We start from the raw sequence: 12,963 nt of genomic DNA on the forward strand, positions 1-12,963 counted from the left end.
GAAAAAAGGTTGTTGTGCTGAGCTGGTTAATAGAAATGGTGGGAAGAGTCAGGCTCAGGCATTTTACAGTAGAATTGTAATGCTCGTGTCTCACAACCACGTTGTGACACACATTTTTTTCTGCTGTTAAACAGTGTGTGATTTTATTTGTTTGTTCTAGTAATGAATGTTTCAGTGAACATTAGTGGTCCTCAATATGAAGATTCTTTTTTCAGTCCAGACGGATGGACAACAATGGTGATTTTGAAAATACTTGGCACATGGCATGAAAAAGGAATCTTTGTAATTTGGGAATGGCAGTCCAGGCTGTGCTGGATGAAGCATTGAGCAACTTAGCCTGCTTTGTGTAGGGAGTTGATGGATGACATCCAGAAGTTCCTTCCAACCTAAATTATTTGATAATGTGTTTTGGCTTACATTAGATATCGGGCAGTTCTGAGAGTCATTATATAGCAGCCAGAGATGTGGAACATGGGTTTCCCTTCTACTAAGAGGAGGCCAAGATGGGGAGCAGAGAGATCAGAACTCTCACTCCTTAGATTTAAGGATGAGTTTTTTAGTTTTAGAGGAGGTCTCTGGCTTGATAAAGCCATTTGAATTGGAAAAGACCTTAAATGGCCCATCTTTGCTGGTCCCCTGCTTCATTTCATGACACTTAAGTTATGTTCAGAAAAGCGTCTCATTACTACCTCACCCCACTGTCTCCCAACCATAAATAATTCCTTATTGCACAAGGTGCCTGAAGTGTGTTTACTTCTGCAAGAAACTACCAAGCACTCCTCTGGAATGAAGATGGATTTTGTCTTTTAATGCAGGTATCTAGTCACATCCAGGTCCTGGCAAGGCGGAAAGCTAGAGAGATCCAAGCCAAGCTCAAGGTATGATGGGTATCCTTTAACGTATCATGCAAGCCCCCTGAGTCAGCCATTCCCTCATCCATTCTCTTTTTTAATAGCCTTACCAAAAAAGGTGAGATTAGCCACAGAACTGTAATAAGCTGGGGAGGAAAAAGTACTTCCCAGGAAGTGTTGTGCAAACACTTGTATTATGGTAGGTCTGTGATATCTGGAGCAATTCTGTTTAAAGAATAATTAAACAATAACTTTAAATTTTATATGTCTGATTTCTACTTCTGGTTTATGCTGCTATCATCCAAGTCTGAAAAACCCTTAGACTTGGGAGTATGCAAAGAGTGTACTTGAGAAGGAGGGGTTTATGGTTACCAGTGCTGAGCAGCGATCAGTCCCTGGTGTTGTCATGGCCTTGAGAAAGGGTAGTCTTGCAGTTACTGCAGTGCTAGTTGCACTTCTACTAGTGGTAGTGATGTGGAGTTTTCTGTGAAGAAGTGTTCTGAGTTGGCATAACCACTGAAAAGAAGCAGTAAAACTAACTGGCATCTTCTCAGGTGAAATAGTGCCAGCAGAATAGACTTCTCCCCTTGATTAATTTAGAACTGATTTACAGAAGTGTGGGCTAATCAGAAAGAAAATAGTTGACCACTCAGTGCTGGTGAGGCCCCACCTTGAATACTGTGTTCAGTTTTGGGCTCTTCATCATAGGAAAGACTTTAAGGTACTAGAGAGAGGACAGAGGAGGGTGACAAAGCTGGTGAGGGGCCTGGAGCACAAGTCTGATGAGGAGTGGTTGAGGGAACTGGGGCTGTTTAGCCTGGAGAAAAGGAGGCTGAGGGGGGACCTTATGGCTATTCACAACTACCTGAAAGGAGGTTGTAGCATGGAGCATGTTGGTCTCTTCTCCCAAGTAGCAAGTGACAGGACAAGAAGAAATGGCCTCAAGTTTTGCCAGGGGAGGTTTAGATTGGATATTAGGAAAAAATTCTTCATGAAAAAGGTTGTCAGGCGTTTGAACAGGCTGCCCAGGGAAGTGGTGGAGTCACCATCCCTGGAGGTGTTTAAAAGGTGTATAGACGAGGTTCTTAGTGACGTGGTTTAGTGCTAGAGTAGGGTTAGGTTATGGTTGGACTTTATGATCTTAAGAGTCTCTTCCAACTGAAACAATTCTATGATTCTATTCTTTTCTGTAGGAAGAGCTTTGAGATCATGCTAATGAATTGATAACTCTTGGCATTTATTTTCCACCCAGATTTGAAGAAGGGAGCTGGCTTATGTGCTCAGACTGAATTGCTAGAAATGTCAAGAAGTTCAAGTTTGTGGGTGACATTTGCTTGGGAGGGTGTTTGCTCTTAGAATGTGAGCCATTCAGAAAGGGCTTGCAGAGCAGCATGTGAGATCTACTCCTTGTTATGTATCACTCAGACAACCAAAGAATTAAGGTATTATACATGCTGACTTTCCTGATTTGGTACAGCAATAAGTGATCTGGAGGGAAGTGTGTTTTCTTCCCTGATCTTCCATGCTTCTGGTGATGATGAGGATCTTGACAGCCCAGTCCAGACCTGACTGTTGAGTGGATAGTTGTTAGTATGTGCTTCCTCTTGGCTGTACGGGCAACTCTTGCTGGGAGCCAGAGATGGTGGACTGTCTGTGAGTGAACTATTGGCACTCAGTCTTGACCAGTGCTGAAGTGCATGAATCTCTATTGCAAGCAGTGATTACCTTTAAGTAGTAACTGCAACCCCCACATCCCATCCCTAGCTCCATTTTAGAAAATGGTGTGTCTGTTATTAGCCCATTGTGTTTCCATCTGCTCTGATAAAGAGAAGGAGCCACACATTGCAACTATCTAATTCAGTGCTTCTAGATAGGGCTGCCTAAGCTTGAAACCTGTGGTGTTGTTAAGTGGTCAGTTCAGATGGAGACCCGCTTGAGAGGCAAGTTCTAGCGAGTAGGAAACAACAACTGCCCGGGGTGTTAAAAGATTTACTACTGCTTATATCTGTAACCTTGATTCCGTTCCTTACATGTCACAGCTCTGGGATTTGGCATTATTGAAAAGCCAGTCAGCTGAGCCTGTTTCCACTTAGCACACAGGAGCTGACCGTTTTTGTTCTCTGGGAATGAAAGTGTCTTGTGGAGCTCTATGGAGCCATTGGTTGTTCTCCTTTTACGCCACGCCAGGCCATGCTGTGAGTTCTGCCCAGCTGCCTGTGGTGAACCATTCCCAGTACCAGACTGTTACTTTCTGCCTGCAGAGGCAAGTCTGCAGCACTGATTCAACTTATTTACTTCTTTGCTTTCACTAGTCATTTTCATAGAGCACGGAAATGAAATAACAAAAGCTGCTGCCCTTCTAAGTTCTGGCTGATGGCTGTGTGTTCTTCTGTCACTGTTCATTTTACATAGCGAGTATACGTTTTCCTATTTATATCCTAGAGATTACAGCAACTACATGCTGACTTTTCAGATAAATTACTATAATACTACTGTCTCCACACAAATTGCAGTGTCTTTTCTAGGTGTGCAGTGTGCCTATAACAGATAGAGGTGGGAAAGTAGGGTAAAGCTTGGAGAAAAATCTGCTCCCAGAAATCAGTAGTTTTCCATGTCCTGGGTGGCTAATAGATGTCATCTGTAATAAGGAAAAAGTTGGAATTTGTGGTGGTATTATTATTAGTATTATGCATTTTGAGAACAATAAAATAAAACACAAACCTTGCAAATGTTTGTTAAGCTTTTGTTGCTTCATTTTCTTTTTTATTTAATACTGGAAAGATTATACAAATTAATGTAGAACTGTTAGCTGAAAGAGGAAAAAGAAAGTCTTTTACAAAAACGTGTTTTTTCTAGCAGCCTGTCAGGCATTTAACCAAAAGAGAAAAACACAACGGGTTAGTAGATGAAACCTTTTCCCTTAACTGTTCTTTTTTATTTTTTTTACTTTAATACTTCCACAAGTAAATGATTCTTCCCTATAAATTCGTGCATAAACTCAGGTAGACAAATATGATTTTTCCAGTGAGAAAGTAAGACGGGGGGAAAAATTCCTTTTCTGCAATGGCAACTGGGAAATGGTCCTTGTGCATGTCATGAAAAAACAGAAGAGTCCTTACCCTTTAAAAATATATTCTTAAACTACTCCCCAAAGCATAATTTAATCTGGATTCTAGAAAACTTTCCTATAGTTTTGGAGAATCTTAGGAACTTTCTCAGCAATTAAAATGTTTCCCTTCCGCTCATTTGAATGGTACTAACAGGAGTCACAGATACTGTAAAAAAGAATACATGTAAGTTTTGCCCATTTCTACTGATCATTTGATTTAAATATTATCATTTATTCCTGAACTTTTGTTAGTGTTGTGGTTTAACCAGCAGACAGCTAAACACCACATGCAGATGCTTGCTTACTGCCCCACATTGGGATGGGGAAGAGAATAGAAAAAAGAAGTCATACTTGTGGGTTAAGATAAAGGCAGTTTAATAGGACAGAATGGGAAAATAACAATAATAATAAAAGAATGTACAAACCAAGTGATGCACAATGCAACTCCTCACCACCCATCAACCCATCCTCAAGCAGTGACTGCAATTCCCCAGCCAAATTCCCCCAGTTTATACATCGAGCATGATGTCATATCGTATGGAATATCCCTTTGGACAGTTTGGGTGAGCTGTCCTGGCTGTGACCCCTCCCAGCTTCCTGTGCACCTCCTCACTGCCAGAACATGGGAAGCTGAGAAGTCCTTGACTTAGAATAAGTACTACTTAGCAACAATTAAAGCATCAGTGTCTAATACTAAATCCAAAACACAGCACTAGGAAGAAAATTATCACAGCCCAAATCAGGACAGTTATGGCTCCTCCAAGGCACAACTCTGTTAGACACATCAGAATTCCTGGGCTTTGAACTTTAGAAAACCTTAGAGAAAGTGGAGGGATTAGAAAGAATGGAGACTCAAGGGTGAGAACTTACTGCAATTCAATGAATGCAAGTGGGAAGTGAGAATTCCCGAAGAAGACAGCAAGAGCTTACCTCTTTCAGCAGTTTCTCCAAGACATGAATTCATCTGTGGCATTGCCATTGTATCATGTCATAGATAATGTGGAGTGTTTGAAGGTTGAAGATTAGTTGTAGGGGATGTAGGAGGAAAGGCAGAATGTGGGGAAGTGCTTCTGTCTGTTTATTCCATGGAAGAAGAAATGAAGAATGCCATTTGCTTTAAACATACATCAGACCCCTAGTTGTTGCACTGTCATTGTATGTAAAATGTATGCAGTTCCACAGCCCTGTTAAAATACAAAAAGGAATGTCCTTGCATATGTGTTCTGGGAGGTTGTTAAGAAGTCCTGTTTCCCCAGGGATGTGAATAAAATGATCAACTCTACTTGAGACTAATGTAGTCCAAAACTGAGGTAGTATTTTTGCAGTAATGATGACAAACTCCTTTTGTGAGCTTTTCTTTAGAGGGTTTTTTTGATAAGCAGGAGTCTTTCCTATTGAATATTCTTACCAGTGATTAAAACACAAGAGTCAGGATTGTACTTTCCATAACAAAACCTTCAGACAGAAAGGATAAATGCTTAGCAGTCTCTAAACCAGTGATGTCAGCATTTCAGAAAGGACAATCACATCTGAAGCTGTAGCAATGGGTGACACACGTGCCATGAAGAGTTCTTAGGACAGTTACTGGTGAGTCTGCTGCCCAAGTTTTCAGAGATGCTTGCTCCCTATTAAGAAGCTGATGAGAATCCTGATTATGCAGCATTAGACTAGGCAACTTGTTTATCCTTATAATAATTCTGTCTTTTCTGTTTCTACTCTTGCCCATAGGATCAGGCAGCTAAAGATAAAGCCATGCAGAGTATGGCTACAATGTCATCTGCCCAGATCATCTCTGCAACTGCCTTCCATAGTAAAATGTCCTTACCTGGTCTCCCACGACCAGCCTACCCTGCTGTTTCTGGGGTGAGTCTTGGAGGAGTTGGGCTGAAGTATTTGAAAGGGTGAGGAAAATCCTGAGGAGATCAGAAAGAATGGGCCAAAAGGCATTGTCTTTTTAGAGCATATCTGTATATGGCTTCAGAAGTTTGGGTCTGATTCTTTGCTCACACTGATGTAAAACAATAGAGTTTCACTGTATGCTCTTTTTAAAATGACACAAATGAGAAAACAATCAGATCCTTTGGGTTTTCAGCTGTCTGAAATATTTTTAGGTGTCTGAATTGCTCTCATAGTCCAGGATCTTGTTGGATTAAAACTGTTTGGGCCATCCTGACCCTTTCTCAAGCTTATAATTCCCAAGCTCATCTTTAGTGCTTAGATCACAAATTGATGGCCCTTATATAAAATCCTTAATAGATAAGGCCTGTCAGTATCCCATAGCCTCTGAGTTGGGCCTAGTGAGCTTTTGCTGAGCATTGATTTCTGCCAGAATACTCCGATGGAGCTTTCCTGGGGAAAATGAACCCTCCAACAGAAAAAGCATCGTTAAAAAGCTTTGGAGACAGGGACACAAGGTGCATACATAGTATTTAACATTAAAAACCACTATGGGTCAATTGCTTGTGTGTCACTAGTAGTAGTATGTAGAAGGAAAACTAAGACCAGTCAGCACCTCCACAAAGATGAAACCGGGAAAGTGTAAAGAAAAGATATAGCTCAGTCACATCTTTAAAAGTCTGTGAGCTTGCAGTTTCTTTACCCAGAAAGGAATAAGCCTTGCTTTTCATCTCTGTCCTAAGATTGATGACTTTTGCCTGTATGTTGTTCTTTTGCAGTTTTGGCAAGGAGCTTTGTCAGGCCAAGCTGGATCTTCCCAAGAGTGAGTATTCCTTCATGTGATGGCAGATGCTTCTGATGATTTCTCTCTGCTGCTACAAGAATTATAAAATGCTAAGATAATGTAGTTAACTGCTCTCAGACAGATTCCTTGATGATGGATCCAAGCCTTAAGGCCCATGGTTGAAGACAAACTGACAGTCATGAGAAAATCTTAAATAGATAAAACCCCATGGTACCTTCAACATAGATTACACCCCTGACTGTCCCATGACTTAAGCAGTCTAATATGGGTTCCTTTAGGGAGCTGCTGAGTCTAGCAGCCTGATAAAGTTGAGGCTGCTGCAACTCCATGCTCACAAGTTCAACCAGTAGTGAGGCTGAGCATGCATTCCCAGTAGGTGCACACACAAATACGTATATACATTGCACATATACACGCATCTGGCCACACAGAACAGCACAGACACAATGCTGAGCACTCACAGAAATACAAGCAGTAACAACTTCATCCTGTACCCCTTTCTGGCTGATGAGGGTGAAGGTGTATTAGTGAGAAATACACATGCCCTGTGGATCTGTCTAGTAGCTGCCGCTCTCACACACACAAACACACAGACCCTGAATCTCTACAGTAGCTGGGCTTAGATACATAGGCCACCCTGTAACTGGATATTCACTTTTACCTCCCACAGGGTTAAAAACACAGACAGAAAATCATCTTTCACTTGACTTTCAGACTCCACAGTCTCTCTGTCATTTGTTACTGGCTAGTCTGGTTTGATAATCCCAAGTGATAAAACTCTCAATTGCTGCTGGCACTCCAGAAACAAACAAACACACACACAAAACTGAGAGCTCCTCATGTAGGAAAACAATTAGAAATAGAATTTAGTGAGAAGACAGGACATACTGCACTGACAAAGAGCATGGCATAGACAACTGTACTGACTTTCTTACATGTGACTGGCACCTTTTATCACCATAATTTGCATAAACATCCGCCATAATAAGTCTTGAGCAATCCCAAAATGTTCTTCCCTTGCATTCTGCAACATGTCCCATACCATCTAGGCATAACCCCATCAGTTTGTAAGGTTACTGGTTTGTAATCCTCCCCAGCTTTGTTTTACACCTGGACAATGGGGCTGATGGCTCTCCTATGACAGTTTTGGCAGGGGTTGGAGTCAGGGGCTCTGTTTCTCTGATGGCATTACTGACACCCCCCAGTGTGGAGTTGAGCCTTGATGGGCTGATTGGTCACCCTGGGTGTAGGTGTGTAAGAATATTATTCAGATTGCTCTGCCTGCCATTGTTCCTCTGTGCTCCTTTGTTTCTATCACATAACCTAACAGGAGCAATTTAAGTCCTCGTAAGGAGAAGCAGCTGGAAGGGAGTATGTTCTTCGTGCAAGCCATGTGTTCCCACTCTCTTGTGGTTCTATTTCTAATGTTTGTGGAGCAGATCAGGGAAGTGATACTATTAAAATACACTGTGAGAATAAATGGCTAGTAAAAGAAGGGAAGCCATCCCAGGAGAAATAAAAGTAGATTTTATGCCTTTAGCTGGAAAGTGAGTGAGGAAGCATCAATGTGAGAGTTTCTTTTAGGAGCTTGAAGTATCTGCCACCCCTGATGTCAAATAATGTCTCCATATTCTGATTTTTCTTACAGTCATGTTAACATGGAACTTGAGCTGTCTTGAAAGCTAGGTTCAGTTGTGGTGGGTGTTGAATCTGGACCTTAAAGTCTGAGATGCCAGATATATATCTACTTGTATAAATTTAAATCTATCTGTGGTTGAAAGAAAAGGATAAACAAAACAAATGGGCACCAGTGTATTAATAGGCTGATAAGGATCTCTGAAAAACAAGTCTGCAGGGAGAGCCTGCTGAACGCATACAGGTAAAACTCGTTCAGTCCAGTCCTAGTCCCTTACTGTTTTTTGTCTTTCTCCATGATCTTCTCTTGCCCACGCAGAAACATAATTTCCCAAAGACATGCCACTTCCTTCTTTAGGAGAAATACTTGCTCAAATCTGCACAAATAGTTGGTCAAGAATTGTGATGTTGGTTTTTTTTGATTGTTTGCTTTTTGTTAACCATCTCTCTTTGTGTACTTCTATAGCGTGAAACCGTTTTCTCAACAACCTTATGCTGTACAGCCTCTGCTGCCATTACCAGGTAGGTAAGGAAATATAGTTCCTCTGCTTTGAAATTATATTCCAACTTAAAAATAGCAAACACTTTATAAAGTTTAAAAATTAATAAAACAAAAAAAAATTACCTGTTGAAGTATTTCAGTGAGCCTCAAATTAATTTTTATATAGTTTCCCCTTATTACCACTTCCCATCTTTTTACTGAAGGAGCTGAAGCTTTTAAATTTTGTTTAAAACCATTTTTTCCTGTTTTAGGTTGGTTGTTTTGAAGTTTCTTTTTTCCTCCTGGCTCACGGAAAATAGAAGTTTATGTATCTCTACTGTTCTTCCACCATGCTGCATGTTCTGTTTTTCATCATAACATGATTGCCTTTCCAATTTCTCATTAAGTGGAACAATAAATGTATTTTTCTTCTCAGTTTACCAGTCCTGAGAGATTAATGGTCATATTAATGGTGATGCTTCATTCTGATACTGAAGTAGTTTATTTCACTGCTCATTTAGGGCTCAATCTAGGTACTCTTAAAGTTGCTGAACCTATTTTCTCTAGTGTCAAAAACAGGTAGGTTGCCTTTTACATCATTACCAACCCTGACAGTACTGTCTTAGCAGATGGTAACTGACAAGCCATCAAGAACACAGGAAGAATAAGAACCTTGTAAATTATATTTTTGCATGATAACTAAAGTCATAGGAAAATGTAATTAGTCAGTTTTGACAAAGAGTGCTCTACTGGAAAGCTGTAACCAACTTTTGTCCTAAATTTTGTTACATAAATCCTGTGTGCTTAGGGTTTGAGTCTCCTACTGGCCTCTCACCTTCTCCATCAGCACCAGCTTGGCAAGGACGAAGGGTCGCTAGCTCCAAACTTTGGATGTTAGAATTCTCTGCATTCTTGGAACAACAACAAGATCAAGACACAGTAAGATACACACCTGACTTTTACCCCTCATTAGTTTTTGGTCTTCAAGTAACTCCTGTACATCACGAACGTGTTATACTACTGTATGTGTATGGAAATACTCACTTCATTGCTTTACTGAGAATAGAATGACATCTTTGGGAAACACAACATATCCTTCTCTTAGAGGACAGAATTTTGCCTATAGTGATATAGCCAGCTCTGTGCCATATGCTTCTGGCCTCCCTTTTCAGAGTCATGGATGTTCACATACCAAAGCTCAAGGCACTGAGGTCATAAGATAGTGGTACAGCTCTTTCTGGGATATTCTAGCTGTCCCCTTCAGCCTTGGAGGATAGACCCAGAATCAGATGGTGGTAAGATCACATGAAGCCACCTATTTCTCTGGTGTGCTGGGAACTTAAATTTGGGGATAACTGGGATATGTTTACATCAATGTGTTTCTATTGTGCCAACTATAAAATGGTAGTAGTAAGATTTTCCCATCTCACTAAACCTTGTGATCTTGAGACGTAAATTGATGATAGGCCAGTTACATTTTCTCTGTCTGAGACAGGAAAGTTCAGAAAAGGTGACAGTATCTCACTGGTACCTTGCTGTGGGATTTCAGGCAGCTCTTCAGATAGGAGCGTTGATGTTTGACTGAGTGACCTGTGACAGGTAACACTGTTTCTCAGGTTATTTCAGACTAGATAGCAGCAACATCAGGCAATAACTTAGGAAAAAAACCCCAGCAATAATTTTTCATAAGAAGCAAGAACCATGGATATATTGATAGGAAAGAAATAACAGCATAAGCTGATATTAGGAAAGATATTTCTGCCAATATTTCTGCTCTTTTAACAAGTGCTGTCAAATCTTTAGTGACTTCCAGTATTTCAGTTCTTCTGTGAAGAACCATGAATGTTCAGTACATACTGAATGATTTCGTAACTCCATGTTTTTCCTCTTCTTGCAGTATAACAAACACCTGTTTGTGCACATTGGGCAGTCAAACCCCAGCTACAATGATGCCTACCTCGAGGCAGTGGATATCCGGCAGATCTATGACAAGTTCCCTGAGAAGAAAGGGGGCCTGAAGGAGCTCTTTGAAAGGGGGCCAGCTAATGCCTTCTTCCTTGTCAAATTCTGGGTAAGGGAAGGACCCTTGTAGGGTACCCATTTGCGATGAAGCTCTCACTTTAAAAGCGGTGGCCCTGCTAGCTGTTAGAATACTGCCTCCTCCCAACAAATTTTCCCTGTGTAGGCAGTGTAATACAGTCACAACTGTCACTAGAGATTTTTCCTTGACTGCACAAGGCTGTCATTCTGGCCTGGAGGAGGATGTGTCTTTCACAATGTCATGTGTAGAGTTATTGACTAGTGCCTGGAGATAGTATTTGCTAATGGTGACTTGGACCCTTTAAATCTTTGTTTAAGTATAAGAGAAAAATTCAGAGGAAATTATTCTCTGCGTACTCTTATGTGTTCACTTCTCTCAGTGCTGAGTAACTTCTCAGTCAGAGGCAACATCTTTCCATCACTTCTATCTCACTAGCTGCATTTTTTGTTATCCAAGTACAGATGCATGGTTACTGCAGGCACAAGGACAGACAAAAAGTTGAGAGACATATAATGAAATTGGATTATGCTGATAATATATTGCTGAAATGACTTCTGGTATGTTGGCAGAAATCAACCTGGCAAAAGCATATTCACTCAATTCGGATTTTTGTGAGTTAGCTCAAATTTGCAAAAACTATGCCATTGTGCTTCAGGGTACAAATGGTGACATGTCATTATGTTGGACTCCTTCTGGGCTCACATGAGTTGTCTGGTGTTCAGAGGGTACCAACTCACTGAAATTTGGCTTGCATAAAGAGATGTGACATAGGATTTGAAACACCTTTACTCCAGCGTATACATGATGATCTGAGGCTCTGCATCTGTACACTTATAATGACAGTGATATTTCTGGGCTTGGTTTAATATTTTGACTTTCTGATTCCTTTTTTTTTTGTACCTTTGCATTGTTGAATTCCATCTGGAGTTAATATGAGGTTTTATTGGGGGAAACACTACAGGCTGTCACTTAAAAATAAGCTAAGTTTACAAGTCTAGTCACTGATGAATGGAAGCTGCTAAGGCTTTTAAGAAGTAAATCATTCAGTCTTGTATTTGTTTCTCAGTGTAGATTGTAGTAGGCAGAGGATGAAAACACCATTCCTGATGCCATATTCTGAATGAGCAAGGATTGAATCATGTTTATGATTTGCACTGTGCTTCACAGGAGTACTTACATTAATGCTGTTGTAAGATTTCAGCTAGGATCTCTAAGGCAATATAACTAAAGCAGTTTAAAAAAACTGTTGTGCCAGAAAATGTGGGCTTTTTTTTGAGGAAAACTCCAAACCTTTTTGTTGAATAACTTTGCATTCAACATGCCTGAAATACTGTAGTAATGCAGTCTTTTACCTAAACAAAGCATGTGAGCTGTGCCTGTAATGCACCATGCTACTCATGTCAATGGGACTTCCTGAGTTTGGTGTATTGCAATAGATGTGTGTACTGCAACCTTCCCACCAATAAGCATGTTTCACAGATAAGACAATGTGATTTAAAAAATAACAGTTTAACAGAAGAAAACTAGGTTTCAGCTGAGATTTTTATATCCCTCTGCATTGTTATTCCTCTGTAACAGTATATGCTAGGGTGCTTTTTCATTTTGGTACCCAATTTCTCTGGACAGATACACAAATGCGCTGTTGATGTCCAAAGATGTGTTGGATAAAGCAATTGCTACACTGTTGAGTTTATAGCATCATTTTAGGACAGAAGTATTATACAAAAGCAAATTACTGATAAAGTTGGGTAGTAGAGTTAAATACCTGAAGAGGTGTTTTGAGACATGAAAAGATGATTGATTTTTCAAAGGTTCTGAATTGAAGTGGTGGTTGCAGGTGACAAAGACTTGAAAAAATCAAGGCATTGAGTAAGCTGGGTTTGTATATATGTAGTTTTAGGCTTGAAGAACCTGAGGCAGAAACGTGCTATTACTGCACTAAGCATTGAATATACCAGATGATCTGTTGTGCATCAGAAGCCTAACTCTAAACACTGGGGCTGGGGCTTCTTGACGTCACTGATAGCACTTAGGATCTCGTGTGACTGCAAAAGAAATATTCATGTTTGTTCAATGGTGCTTTAAATTATTTATACAATAGCTGAGAGTTAGAAGTTGATTAGTTTGAAACATAAGAAGTGTTTG

The 12,963-nt window shown here is 40.3% G+C and overlaps 1 protein-coding gene across 4 annotated transcripts in view; it reads left to right on the top strand.

The window, feature by feature from the left end:
* TEAD4 (TEA domain transcription factor 4) overlaps positions 1-12,963 on the top strand; it is a 43,211-nt gene that overhangs the window by 18,112 nt on the left and 12,136 nt on the right. For 2 of the 4 annotated variants that reach the window (XM_065853842.2, XM_071815044.1), the window contains exons 3-8: positions 816-878; positions 5,689-5,823; positions 6,636-6,679; positions 8,763-8,818; positions 9,586-9,716; positions 10,675-10,848. In XM_065853842.2, coding sequence (XP_065709914.2) covers positions 816-878; positions 5,689-5,823; positions 6,636-6,679; positions 8,763-8,818; positions 9,586-9,716; positions 10,675-10,848 — 603 coding nt within the window. Of the gene's footprint in view, positions 1-815; positions 879-5,421; positions 5,548-5,688; positions 5,824-6,635; positions 6,680-8,762; positions 8,819-9,585; positions 9,717-10,674; positions 10,849-12,963 lie in introns of those variants that run through there. The other 2 variants (XM_065853850.2, XM_071815039.1) reach the window with 2 other exon arrangements.

This window comes from Patagioenas fasciata, chromosome 1 (assembly GCF_037038585.1).
Source record: "Patagioenas fasciata isolate bPatFas1 chromosome 1, bPatFas1.hap1, whole genome shotgun sequence".
Lineage (NCBI taxonomy): Eukaryota > Metazoa > Chordata > Aves > Columbiformes > Columbidae > Patagioenas > Patagioenas fasciata.